Source organism: Maniola jurtina, chromosome 25, assembly GCF_905333055.1.
Source record: "Maniola jurtina chromosome 25, ilManJurt1.1, whole genome shotgun sequence".
NCBI classification, from domain to species: Eukaryota; Metazoa; Arthropoda; class Insecta; order Lepidoptera; family Nymphalidae; genus Maniola; species Maniola jurtina.
Genome location: NC_060053.1, coordinates 3,999,272 through 4,014,446, shown reverse-complemented (window position 1 = coordinate 4,014,446; position 15,175 = coordinate 3,999,272). Strand labels below are relative to the sequence as shown.

The following is a 15,175-nucleotide window of genomic DNA, read 5'->3' as shown; positions in this document are numbered from 1 at the left end:
AAATTGCGTAATCTCTGCAATAGGATGTGTAGGGATGCCAAGCGCCGCTATATCCATTCCTCGATAGATAACGCTTCTACATCCGAAAAATGGAGATTTCTTAAATCCCTAGGTGTGGGCAAATTTCATAGTACGTTAGTAGACTCTGTTGATATAAATGCACTAAACAGACATTTTTCCTCCCCACCTGTTCTAGTTTCTGACTCTAAAAAAATTGTAACTCTTCAAAAGTTAACAAACATTACCCCACCTTTGTGCGAAACTTTCTGTTTCCAAGAAATTGCGGAGGAGGATGTCAAGAAATACATCCTTTCCATTTCAACTAAAGCTGTCGGTAGTGATGGCTTGAGCCGTGACATGCTATTACTCGTCTTAGATCTTTTGGTGCCTATTATTACTCACATATTAAACTTCTCCCTGGCTCATAAGATCTTTCCCACAGACTGGAAAAAGGCCCATGTCATTCCCCTACCGAAAATTGCTAATCCTAATTCCCTCTCACAGTTTCGTCCTATTTCGATTTTACCTATCCTATCAAAGATTATTGAAAATGCTGTTTTTAAACAATTATCAACGTATCTCTTTAAGAACAATCTGCTGAGTCCCCTCCAATCAGGTTTTCGACCCTCGCACAGCACCGTTACAGCGTTACTCAAAGTCACTGATGACATTCGTTATGCAATGGATAACAAACAAGTGACTATTATCGCCTTGTTGGATTTTAGTAACGCATTTAACTCAGTTGACTTTGATATCCTTCTTGGTATCCTTCGTTCTCTTAACATATCCTCCTCTGCGATTGACTGGTTTCACTCCTATCTTCATGGTCGCCTGCAGAGGGTGCACTCTGAAGAGGCTAACTCTGACTGGGCTTGCCTCTCTGCTGGTGTACCTCAAGGCGGTGTACTATCCCCTCTTCTCTTCTCAATTTTCATCAATGAAATCACCAAAATTCTTACTTCTAACTACCACCTATATGCAGACGATCTGCAGCTCTATAGGCATGCAACATTGTCAGACTTGGATACAGAGATAACTGCTTTGAACGCAGATCTAGTTGCCATCAAAAATTGGGCTGACTCTTTTGGTTTATTAGTTAACCCTAATAAATCTCAGGTTATGATTATTGGAAGTAGGCCGCTAAGAAATCGTATTAACTTCAATGATTTGCCTTTGGTTTCTTATGATGGCACACCCGTTGCTTACACATTCACAGCAAAAAACCTACGGTTGACTATGGATGGCAACCTCGCTTGGGCAGCACATATAAATCAGCTTAGTAAACGTTTGCATTATTCGATCCATTCCTTGAAGAGACTGCAGAATTTTCTTCCGCTACGTACCAAAATCATGCTAACACATTCTCTGTTGCTTCCAATTCTCGACTATGCTGATGTGTGCTACTTAGACGCCACTGAGGAGCTACTTGACAAACTCGATCGGCTTCAGAATCTGTGCATACGGTTTATATACGGACTGCGCAAATTCGATCACATTTCCGACTACCGTCGTCAGCTAAAATGGCTCCCTATTCGCTTTCGCCACAATTTGCATATTTTGACTGTTCTATACAATGTTCTCAATACCTCTTCCCCTGGTTATCTGCGAGAGCGATTTCAATTCTCGCTCCCTCCTACTAGGCCTATGCGGTCTTGTGTCTCAAAAAATCCTCTCGTCACTCCCCATTGTAACACAATCTTCTACAGCAAATCTTTCACCGTACTAGCCACCCATCTTTGGAACTCACTTCCTGAGAATATTAGAGAGAATTGCCGCTCAGTACAGTCATTCAAATACAGAGTGAAGCAGTATTACCTATCATTACAATAGAGTATTTTATTATATTTTATATATATTATATTTATTCGTATTTTATTATATTATGCATAACTATTTATTATTATATTATTATTGTATGTATTTTATTTTGGTATTTATTGGAAGATATTTGTGTAAATATTATTGTGTAGCACTTGTATTAACCATTTTATAAATCTAGTACCATGGGACCTATTCCACGTATTTATGCACCTTACTCACAACCTGCACGGGGAAGCTGGAAGAAATCTCTGTTTAGAGATAAGCATTTCCTTTGTACATAGCTTAATTTATCTTAACTTTGTAACTACAATTTTGGTACATGAAAAATAAATATAATATATATAATATAACTATTTGCTGTACTCTCTCTATTGAGTAAATGAATAGACTTATTGTACCACCTCCAACAAGTAATTAATAAATTAAATAGCTGTAATAGTGATAGCCTTATGGTTAAGATGTTGGCCTCGTATCCGGAAGGTCTGGAGTTTGATTCCGGGCACGCACCTCAACTTTTTCAAAGGAAAACATCATGAGGAAATCTGCATGCCTAAGAGTCTTCTATAATGTTTTTAAAGGTGTGTGAAGTCTGTTAAGTGGAAGACTACAACCACAAACCTTTTCATTCTGAGAGGCGATAAAAGTTCTGTGAACCAGCCATGGGTTGAAGATTATGTCTTGAATGGATATTTTAGAAAGTCTCCCAATTCGTGTTGAATGAACCAAATCATAGCAAGCGTCGAAACTCCCAAACTACATGGAGATTGGATGCTTAAGTGATTACGACAGGCCTCTGAGTAATCAGTCAGGCGATGACGTCATAGCATGCATGCTCTAATCTCCACACATCGAGTAATCTGTTTCATATACTAACTATTTGCTGTACTCTCTCTATTGAGTAAATGAATAGACTTATTGTACCACCTCCAACAAGTAATTAATAAATTAAATAGCTGTAATAGTGATAGCCTTATGGTTAAGATGTTGGCCTCGTATCCGGAAGGTCTGGAGTTTGATTCCGGGCACGCACCTCAACTTTTTCAAAGGAAAACATCGTGAGAAAATCTGCATGCCTAAGGTCTTCTATAATGTTTTTAAAGGTGTGTGAAGTCTGTTAAGTGGAAGACTACAGCCACAAACCTTTTCATTCTGAGAGGCGATAAAAGTTCTGTGAACCAGCCATGGGTTGATGACGATGTCTTGAATGGTATTTTAGAAAGTCTCCCAATTCATGTTGAATGAACCAAATCATAGCAAGCGTCCAAACTCCCAAACTACATGGAGATTGGATGCTTAAGGGATTACGACAGGCCTCCGAGTAATCAGTCAGGCGATGACGTCATAGCATGCATGCTCTAATCTCCACACATCGAGTAATCTGTTTCATATACAAACTATTTGCTGTACTCTCTCTATTGAGTAAATGAATAGACTTATTGTACCACCTCAAACAAGTAATTAATAAATTAAATAGCTGTGATAGTAGTGATAGCCTTATGGTTAAAATGCTGGCCCTCTATCCGGTCCGGAGGTCCGGAGTTTGATTCCGGGCACGCACCTCAACTTTTTCAAAGGAAAACATCATGAGGAAATCTGCATGCCTAAGAGTCTTCTATAATGTTTTTAAAGGTGTGTGAAGTCTGTTAAGCGGAAGACTACAACCACAAACCTTTTCATTCTGAGAGGCGATAAAAGTTCTGTGAACCAGCCATGGGTTGAAGATTATGTCTTGAATGGATATTTTAGAAAGTCTCCCAATTCGTGTTGAATGAACCAAATCATAGCAAGCGTCGAAACTCCCAAACTACATGGAGATTGGATGCTTAAGGGATTACGACAGGCCTCTGAGTAATCAGTCAGGCGATGACGTCATAGCATGCATGCTCTAATCTCCACACATCGAGTACTAATCTGTCGCACATACAAACTAAAATTTGTAGTACTCTATCTCTTGAGAATAAACTGTTATCGTACCCACCACAAGTAAAAAAAAACCGGTCAAGTGCGAGTCAGACTCCCACACCGTGTTCCGTACTCGGGTATTTTATCTGACATTTTGAACGATAAGTCGAAAACTATTATGCATAAAAATAAATAAAAACGTGTTTTAGAATGTACAGCTAAAGCCCTTTCATAATATGATACCCCACTTTGTTATCTTAATTTGAAAATTGAAAACACTAATTGTTATATTTTTATTCATGAACATATAATTATTTTGGTGATGTAAACACAAATTCACAGTTTTCGTATTTTCATCCTTCGCTTGAGCTATAAGACCTACCTATCTGCCAAATTTCATGATTCTAGGTTAACGGGAAGTACCTATTGGTTTTCTTGACAGACACGACAGAGGGACAGACAGACATAACATAGTAATGCTATAAGGGTTCCGTTTTTTTTTTTTGAGGTATGGACCCCTAGAAAAGGTGCCATAAATGAGATAAAATATTGACTTACAGCTGGCTGTGCACTATCCGTCGACATTGTTGAGTTGGTGATAGGACTTGTGGCACATTGAGGCGACGCAAGGCTCGTAGGCGATGTTATCGAATGTGACGATGTACCTAAAACAGATCTAGATTTAATAGAAATAGGAGAAGATTTCGCGTGTAAAGCGGATTAGTGTGTAAAATATACTAGTGTAAAAATACAGGATGTACCTAACCAAAACGCTAGTAAAAACGAAAAGAGGTGATAGTACTGATGACAACTGATAAAAAAAATATTAAAAATCCTGTATTTTTAACAGTTCACAATATATTGCAAATAAAACATCTGATTGACAGTAGACGTTAACGAACGTTCCGTAAATAGACAGCCAGACGGACGGACGGACGACGCACGGACGGACGGATAGACAGACAGAGAACAAAGTGATCCTATAAGGTTATAATCCTTTTTCCTTTCGAGGTTCGGAACCCTAAAAATTACACATGTCTAAGAAGTAGTATTACATTTTTATCCTTAGACCTTAGAATACAGAACAAAAAAGCTTTTTTTCTCTCGTCTGGCTTTACACTGATTAGCTAAGGTCAAGTTTGTAGTTATTCACAAGTTAGGGTAACTATTTGTATAAGTATGGACTTCGTCTGTGCTGGCACCCGCCGACATACACGCGGCGCCCCTTTAGAGCGCTTCCCAGTCAGTTCCACCACCAATAAACACCAGCAGAACACAAAAACCGGCCACTTCTAACAAAAAAACACTCCAAAAAGTCACAACACGCGCGCCAGCAAACGCCACCATAGACGAAGTCCAACAAAAAAGCTTAACACACTAGCTGATTGTAGTTAATAAATACATACAGATTAATAAAGCGGAAGATACATTACCTGACGGTAATATAACAGAATTCCTAACAGAGGAGTAAGGTGGCGGTGCGGGTGTCGAAGCAGGCTTCGCAGTGTGCACGGTGCTTAATCCTGTCCTTAAGTGCGGATTGCCGTAAGTGGCCGCATAACGCACGTCCACGCCTTGAATTATACCGCCGTTAGGCACTCTGGCACCTAGGAGTAAGAAATAAAGTTAAATGATTGCCTGCTAATGGTCAAAAACCGTTAAAACGTCTAATATTATTGATGTTAATATTTAACAGATACGCTAAAACTTTTTTAACCGACTTCAAAAACAGGAGGAGGTTTTCAATTCGTCGGAATCTTTTTTTTTATTATTATCATACTTTGCGAACCGTTGCGTTGTATTATATTTATTGAGATCTATAACTGAGATGGTTGTAAAAGCAAATAAAAATATCCTCCCCTTACCTTTGCTTTGCAATATACTATTCAAATCATTACTGCTGTACGCCATTTAATTGTTCTTTGCAAACTATTACTTTGCATGATATTACTAGTAATATTTCTTTTGTAAACATTACTTTATTCAACCTAAGTTAATGAACGTAATCCATACGAATATTATAAATGCGAAAGTGTGTCTTTCTGTCTGTCTGTTTGCTACCACGGCTCGAATAACTGAACCGATTTTAATGAAACTTGGTACAGACTTGAGATGCATCCCGGGAAAGGACATAGGCTACTTTTTATCCCGGAAAAACAAAGAGTTCCTACGGGGTTTAAAAAAACCGAAATCCACGCGGGCGAAGCCGCAGGCATCCTCTATTTAATTAAAATTATATAAAAAGCTGTCTTACCTTCACTTGGCAATGTGTTACTATTGTCCGGCCGCTTGGTTGCTCGCTGTAAAGAGTTACTTTGCGAGCCGTTACTTGCGTTGTATTGAGTTGATGATGGCGTGTCCACGCTTCTGGGTAAACTGCCGTTTATTGACCTAGGCAAAGTGTTTTTAAGTTAAGTTACATAATGCCTGTTCATTGTGCGATGTATAAAGAGGACTTAATATAGCTCTAAACCTTCAAACTTACACTGGCGAAATCTTAATAAATAATTTTCGAAGAGAAGTAAGGTAACTCGAAGAAACTTAGGAACTTCAGTTTCAAACTATGACGCGAATATGAAAAAGTACCCAAGCTTTCTAAAATGTAGAAAAATTGAAATCTTACTGAAGAATTATAATAATATTTTATTTTTAAACTGGGATAAAAAATGTTCTTTTACCTAAATGGGAATAATCAGTTTTTCTTTACAACTAACACAAATAAACAAACATAAATGTTAAGATGACAATTATATATATACTAGAAATAATGTAAATTTTAATATACCCTTTATAAATGAAAAATCTCAATCAAATTTACACAAAGTAACCCGCGTAACTTAATCAGTAAATTAACGCCACGAAAATTTTTATAAACAATTTCACATAGGTACCTAATGAACCAAAGTTATATACGCGAATAACAAAAATTACGTTGCTAATGGTAAAATAAATACCGGATTTCATTATAGTTTACAAATGAAGCCTTGCAACTCACTGATTGCTCTTTCTAGAAAGTTTCCATGAGATTGTGGATAAGAAAATCCATACTGATATTATAAATGCGAAAGTGTGTCCATCCGTTTAACCGATTTTGTCGTACAGCGGTAGTTTCCTGAGGTTGGATATAGGCTACTTTTTGTCCCAGAAAATTAAAGAGACATCACAAAAAAAATCTAATATGTAATCGGAGGTCTGGGGTTCGATCCCGGGCACCACTCACTTTTAAGTTATGTGCGTTTTAAGTAATTAAATAGTAGTGGGCCGGCACTTGCTTTAACGGTGAAGGAAAACATCGTGAGGAAACCTGCATGCTTGAGAGTTCTGCATGTTCTCAAAGGTGTGTGAAGTCTGCCAATGCGCATTGGCAGCGTGCAGACTATGGCCTAAACCCTTCTCATTCTGAAAGGAGACCCGAACCCTCGGTGCGCGAGTCTGACTCGCACTTGGCCGGTTTTTACGGATTATACCCACCTGTTAGGTGTAAGTTTCTCGCTTCCTAGTGTAGGCGACTGTACTCTCAAAGAACCCGGTGTGTAGTCATGTCCGTAGTGCACGTAGGTTTGGTAGCCATTAGTAAAACCATTCACCTACATAAAAACAAAACATTACTAACATTTTACTGTCGTGCTCATTTCTATCCATACTTTATAATATTATAAATGCGAAAGTGTGTCTGTCTGTCTGCTACGTTTTCACTGCTCAACCGCTGAACCGATTTTAATGAAATTTGGTACAGTGTTAGCTTACATCCCGGGGACGGACATAGGCTACTTTTTATCCCGTAAAATCAAACAGTTCCTACGGTACTCTTAAGAATTTATCCGTTAAACCGATTTATATGAAATTTGGTACAGAGGTAGCTTACGTCCCGGAAATTAACTTCGCCAACTTTTTATCCCGGAAAAGCAAAGAGTTCCCCCGGGATTTCAAAATAAACCTAAATCCACGCGGACGGAGTCGCGGGCATGATCTAGTTTTTTTATATTTTTAGGTCTCCATTCTCGCACCTTGGGACCCCCAACGGCTTTCGGTTTTCCTCACTATATGCTCTGTCCATTGTCATTTCAGCTAGTAGCTGAAGTATAGATAGGTATAAGCGAATTACAATAATAATCTACTTAGATTTGTGTAATTCGCTTATACCTATTTATAGTATAGTAGTAGTATTGATAGGCATCTCCTAGGTAAACGCGTCCCATCTTAGGCCACATCATCACTTTACATCAGGTGTGATTGTGGCCAAGCGCTTGCCTATGATGAATCCTAATAATATTATAAATTTTAAAGTGTGGATGTTTGGATGTCTGTTACTCAATCACGCAAAAACTACTGGTCGGATTTGGCTGAAATTTGGAATGGAGATAGATTATACCCTGGATTAACCACATAGGCTACTTTCTATCCCAGAAAATCAAAGAGTTCCCGCGGGGTTTTGAAAAATGTAAATCCACGCGGATGAAGTCACAGGCGTCAGCTAGTTAAAATATAAAAAAAAGCTCACCTTATAACAGTCCACGTAAGCAGGATCGGTATAATCATTACTATACCTATAGGGTTGGTAGGCGTTGGATTGATTTATCGCAGACATCGGCACGGACCCGGCCAAGGGGATGCCGCTCCCCAATTTGGCGTTAGAACATAATGTACTATCCGATCCAGTGTTTGAATAATCCTGTAAACGGAGAATCGTTAGCGGCGATCCTTTTTTTTTAGACGAAGGCTTTCAGAACAATGATTGGGAACATATTTTTTCTTTTGTTCCCAAATGTGTTAATTGAGTGAGCATCAAAACAGATGTAAAATAAAATAAAAGAGGAAAAAGATAATAGGTACCTACTCTGTTTAATTATGAAAAGTATCTACTTTATTTGGAACAATTATTAAGAGGGGTCTCTCCGTCACTCGTTTCATACAATCGTAGTTCCAATTTCATTTGAATATTAAGCAACCAAAGTCCATGAAATTTTGCAGACATATTCTAGAAACTAATACCTGTGTCTGTGGTGTTTTAGATTTTTCTAAAAATATGTAGTTTTAAAATTACAGGGGCTCAAAGATTTGTATGAAAATTTTTAAGACCGCGTAACTTTGAAACCGAATATTTAAACAGAAATCTGGAAAACCACAGACATAGATATTAGTTTCTAGAATATGTCTGCAAAATTTCATGGACTTTGGTTGCTTAATATTCAAATGAAATTGGAACTACGATTGTATGAAACGAGTGACGGAGAGAGCCCTCTTAATAGACAATATTTATCTTCTAAAAGGAAAAGGTGACTGACTGATCTATCAACGTACAGTTCGAATTCCTGGGCGGATCGTGCTGCGATGTAGATAGCTATTGTGACGTAGACATCCAGTAAAAAAGGTTTTTTTTTTAAAGAATATTAGTCATGCTAATCATGACTAATACCCCCCTTTCCCCTCCAATTAAGCGTTAAGCTTGTGCCAGGAGTGGGTACGACAATAGTGCAACGGGTGGGGTTTGAACCGCCGACCTTTCGGAATTCAGTCCGCTCTTCAACCGTTGAGCTATCGAGGCTCTTACTTATTGAATATTCGACCCCTAGGGGGGTAAAATAGGGGTTGAAATCCACTCGGACAAAGTCGCGGCCATAAGTTAGTGGAGTAATACTTAACTAACAGAGATGAAATAGTCTCTACATTGAAGTTTCATTTATAAAGAACTAAGTTGAAGTCCATTGTCAATACGAGAAAATGCAATAAAATCAGTACTTACGATTTCGCAACTGCCATTCGCTTGTCGAAGTTCCAGTTTCAGATCGCTTATATTAGAATTTCTATCGTTTTCCTTGAAAAGTTCCTCAGCAGTAACAGTGACATCTGGCTTCTCTGTTACTTGCGCTTGTTTATTCTTTCTTTGCTTCCTCTGACATAGGATCACTAGCATTATTACAGCTGCCACCATTATGGTACCCGATGTCACTCCAAACAGGATCAGCAGTAGGGGAAACGTTTCTAAAAATAAATGGAGCACTTAAGGCCAATTCACACCAAATGCGTATGCAGCACGTACGCGTGACACGTGTGTGATGACGCGCGTAAACCCCTAACACACCGGGTTATGCAAACGTCCACGCTTTACGCAAGCGGTGTGCTATGTTTCATACAGTTCCATACATTCCAACGCTACGTCTACGCGTACGCAACGCTTACGCAGCCTGTGCGAACAAGTTATTAAGTTTCATATACGAAGTTGATTAGCTGAAGTTATAAGGCTAGGTAATCAATTGAACCAAATGCAAGTGATTTGTGTATAAAGACCTAGCTTGAAACTTAATTTTGTTTTTTTTAAATTCATTTTAGGCAAGCGCTTGACCACAATCACAACTGATGGAAAGTGATGATGTGGATTTAAGGCCGATTCACACCAATTGCATATGCAGCACGTACACGTGACACGTGCGTAGTGACGCGCGAGAATCCGTAGACATATTGTACGCATTACGCTTACGTGAACGTTCACGCCACGCGAGCGGTTTGCCATTTTTCATACTGTTCTATACATTACAACGCAATGGTACGCGCTACGCCTACGCTTACGCAGCCTGTGTGAATGCGCTGTAAATGGGACGCGTTTACCTAGAAGATAGTTTATAAAAATATTCATAGATTGTATTTTACAAAACAGAATGATAAATAAGTCAATATGAAAACAAAAGCGACAAATGTGCTTTCAAAGTTCCCATAGACCCTCATCAATTTGTTTAGTTTATTTTGTTTAATCCCAGGATATTATATTTCAAGTGAGTACCTGTATTTATAACTTATACGAGGGATATCATAAAATACAAACACGTAATTTATTGTATCCCACGTACAAAGGCTTAACCTATTACCAAAAAATACGAAGAAAAAGGTCTTGAAATATTTTTAAATGTGCGACAAATGTAGGAAGTTATTAAACTAAAAATGTGACGGTCGAAAAATACACTGATATTTTCGAAGCGAAACTTAATGTTTTACTGAACAAGTGTAAATAAAAATTTATAACACCCCCGACAAATAAAGGTTACAGTAACTAGAAAAGAGCTGATAACTTTCAAACGGCTGAACCGATTTTCTTGGATTAGCTAAGAACACTCTCGATCAAGCCACCTTTGAAACCAAAAAAAACTAAATTAAAATCGGTTCATTAGTTTACGAGCTACGATGCCACATACAGATACACAGATACACACGTCAAACTTATAACACCCCTCTTTTTGTTAAAAATGTGAAGAAAACGTTGAGAAATTTCAGGGATATGGAATAAATATAGGAAGTTATTAACCTAAAAAATGTGTCGGTCGAAAAATACACAAATATCTTGAAGGCAGATAGTGACAGATGCCTCCTTTTATGCGCCGGGCGTAAAGTTAAAACGACAATACATTTACGATAATGTGTGGTCGTTGGACCCTTAATGGGTCCCCATGAACGTCTAGGGTGTAATACTTATGCCCCTGATGTCTACGAACTATTCCCAAAGATGTATTCCGTTTTTACGACCGCGTTTAACGAAGGCGACGAAAACCTTGATCGGTATATTAGTGATATATTAGGTTGACATTGTTTGAATTCATTTACCTATACTTATAGGTATTGATAGAATAATGTAGAGTTAATAAGAAATATAAAGTAGCAAATCATAGACAGGTATATATGAGATGAAAGAGCAACCGCCGAGTTTCTTGCTGGTTCTTCTCGGTAGGAAAGACACTCCGAACCAGTGGTAGATGCTCTCGACGATTCAAAAGTACTTGTAAAAGTCTAATTGAATAAAAATATTTTGAATTTGAATTTGATGGAAGCGATTTGTACCTAATACTCAATCTGAAACATTTCTTTGAATGAAAGAGTTTTTTTTTGAAGAGGAGAGGCATAATTCATAGCCAAATAGTACTCGGTAGTGTGGCGGTGCGGGAGCTCAGTGATTCGTCAACTTGTGACATCATCACACTACCGCAGCATCCTACTCACTTATCACACTATCACATCACACTAATATTATAAAGGCGAAAGTTTGTGTGTATGTGTGAGTGTGTGTGTATGTTTGTTACTCCTTCACGCAAAAACTCCTAGACGGATTTGGCTGAAATTTGCAATGGAGATAGATAATATCCTGGATTAGCACATAGGCTACTTTTTATCTCCGCAAATCAAAGAGTTCCCACGGGATTTCGAAAAACCTAAATCCACGCGGGCGAAGTCGAGGGCATCGGCTAGTACTTATTGTAACAAAGATAAAAAGTGATAGATAAAGAGACTCAAAGACTAAAGTAGAAATCAAGAATCAATTTGATTTGAGGAGTGACATCCAGTGTTTGCTCAAGAGAAAAATCCGGTCAAGCACGAGTCGGACTCACACACGAAGGGTTCCGTACCATCGTACAAGATATACCTAACACCTTTATGTAGAGCTCTGCAAGTTAATAATGGTTTGCGCCATCTATATGTAATTTTGTTAACCATTTTTTTTGGGTTATGTATGGTTAACCATACCTAACCATTGAATTTGTGGTTAGGTATGGTTAACCATACCTAAACACAAATTCAAGTTTTCGGATTTTTCCTTTACTTGTGTTATAAGACTCTACCTACCTTCCAAATTTCATGATTCTAGGTCAACGGGAAGTACCCTATAGGTTTTCTTGACAGACACGACAGCCGGACAGACAGACAGACAACAAAGGGTAACGGGTAATAAGGGTTTCGTTTTTCCTTTTGAGGTACGGAACCCTAAAAATAATAAAAATACAAAAATCTCAGTGAAGAAGATGGGATTTTTGAAATATGTTAAGTAGTATATACACAATGTATGATACAAAAATCTTGAAAGTCACAAAGGAAAGATTTATATCTCGGTGCAATAAAAGTTATACAATGGCGCCGGGAGTCCCGAGGGTAATACACAATCGCGGAATAAACTTTTAGATTTTAAAACTAAAAATACGTTCTGATTTCAAGCGTTCAACTTAAATCTGCAGCCCGATTGAAAAAGTTCCTTGCCGATATATTTATAAATATTTCCCAGAAGTTTCCAATTGGAAAACACAGTGAATTTTTGAGCGGGGAAACAGAATTAGACATCTGTGAGAGCGGAAAAGTCAACATATCCCTGGGAAACTTTTTTAGTGCATCCATTTTGGGAACTCGCTCACCAAATTAAGTCTAATCTATCTTGACAATACAGCATTGTAAAGTCGAAATCTCCTGAGGATGCTCCGGTGTCGGGGCGAAACGTGCGTCGAGAGTAGTGGAAAAGTCTTGTGTGGTGGTGCATGTGAGTGGTGGTGGCAGTGCTTGCTTGGGAACTTGGCTTTATTGCTTGGTTGGGGAGGTAAGCGGTGCTTAGCTTATAACTGCATGTTTGACCATACAGATTTTTTCTGTTGACGGATTATAGCAAAATAATTTTTAACTGTTTCTTGCTAAGTCTAATCTGTCATGTTAAAAGTACAATTTTAGACTTTAATTTAAGGGTGAACCGTTGACATTACAGTTGACATATAGAGCTAATGTGGTGAGTGAGTTCTCAAAATGTATGCATGCATTATAATTGTGTAAGTCCATGGAAAACCAATTAGCAAATGTATAACATAGAAATAGCAAATGTAACATAGGAATAGTCAAATGCATCTACCGCTGCCTGGATCTGAATATTCTTCCTACCGAGAAGTACCTGCCGAGCAAGAAACACGGCAGTTGCTCTTTTCAAACATTCAATATACTAGTTAGGTATGGTTGGCCTCAGAATTCCAGTAGCAATTCCGCGAAAATATTGCATTAACTTGTCGCACTTATGACCTTTTTCTATAAACACGCCACACACACATAACGCATGTGCATAACCGTGCCACGCGAATATGATCATTGAGGTGCTAAACGACTTACGGCCTTTTACATCATTTAGGACATTACTAAATATGAAAAAAGGTAATGTACTCTCCATCTATATTAATAAATAAAATTGGAGTGTCTGTCTGTAATTTCGAAATATTATTTGAATGATACTATAACTAAATCACACGTTTTTAAAATTTTTGTCTGTCTGTCTGTCTGTCTGTCTGTTTGAAAAGGCTAATCTTGGGAACGGCTGAACCGATTTTGACGGGATTTTCACAGACAAGTAGAGAATTGACCAGGGAGTAACATAGGCTACTTTTTTAACCGACTTTCAAAAAGGTAGTTGTGTTTTTCTACCTATGTACACCGAAATCTCCGAGATTTCTGAACCGATTTGCGTCACTTCTTTTTTAATCGATAGAGGAACTTTGCGACATTGTTTCATAAAAAATTTGGAGTCCAACTCCTGAATCCTGATGCTGCAGGGGATCTGACCAATCCACGCGGGCGAAGCTGCGGGCATCAGCTAGTATTAAACTAAAAGCACAGCTCTGATTTCATCACAACTAAGCCCAGTCGCATACGAAATTTAGGTATTCGTATTGCAATTCCAATATTATAATATTCAATCATGATAGGTAGGTATATCACAATTACCTCAATCTGCATAACAAGTCACCGTGAATGAAAGGCCTAGCACACTAACCAAATGTGACATCAATATTATAATTTATTCGCATACAATATCCCCTACCTGAAGGCTTAGTACAAGTTTGTACGTATCGACAACGTTGATAAAAGAGTATCGAAAATTCGAAACCCTGTCAATTCAAAGTGAAATAGACCTAAATAGCCTTGTTTGTAGGCTTCGTTCAGCTATTTTACAGCACCCATAACATGGTTTTAAAATTCATTATAATTTTAAATTATTTTGGATGTAAACCAAATAAACACCTGTCAAATATCTCACAAGACGGTGGGTGATTATTTTGAAAATTAATAGTAACATTAAAAATACACCTATTTTTTAGTAAAAAAAATTGGCAGTTATTGGGGACTGCTGACAGACATGAAAACTTAAAACTATCATCAAATGGAAGTAGTTTTCTTGGATTTTCAAATTAATTGTAGTATCAAAAATTAAACGTTCATAATTTGTAAATTAACATTAGTTTAGTTTATTGACACTCCTAGAACGATCTTAAATCAAAGAATTTACCCATACCAAAATCACTCAACGCACCCAAAGAGGTTCTTACTTCAAAAAATCAATAATGATCTACGATACAGATATTACCACCCATATTATAAATGCGAAAGTATATTTGTTTAATGGTTTTGTCCTTTTTTTGCATGGATATACTCGTAGTTAAAGACCTGGAGAGTAACATAAGCTACTTTTTAACCTGGAAGATCAAAGAGGGAAATTAACGGGAAATTTTTCTCGCTGATTCCGCAATTTTAGCATAATAGTAGTAATTTAAACATTAGGTATTTAGTTTCTACAGGATTTTAAAAACCTAAATGCACAATAAACGAAGTCGCAGGCATCAGTTAGTAAAATAATAGTAATAACTTAATAATAACATAGATACATCAA

At 37.7% G+C, this 15,175-nt stretch overlaps 1 protein-coding gene across 2 annotated transcripts in view; it reads right to left on the bottom strand.

The window, feature by feature from the left end:
* Window positions 1-15,175, bottom strand: part of LOC123878001 (irregular chiasm C-roughest protein-like) — a 173,462-nt gene that overhangs the window by 6,810 nt on the left and 151,477 nt on the right. For both annotated transcript variants that reach the window (XM_045924977.1, XM_045924978.1), the window contains 6 exons: window positions 9,467-9,705; window positions 8,225-8,395; window positions 7,195-7,310; window positions 5,978-6,114; window positions 5,157-5,330; window positions 4,282-4,388 (listed from right to left, as the gene is read on the bottom strand). In XM_045924977.1, the coding sequence (XP_045780933.1) occupies window positions 4,282-4,388; window positions 5,157-5,330; window positions 5,978-6,114; window positions 7,195-7,310; window positions 8,225-8,395; window positions 9,467-9,705 (944 nt within the window). The remainder of the gene's footprint in view (window positions 1-4,281; window positions 4,389-5,156; window positions 5,331-5,977; window positions 6,115-7,194; window positions 7,311-8,224; window positions 8,396-9,466; window positions 9,706-15,175) is intronic.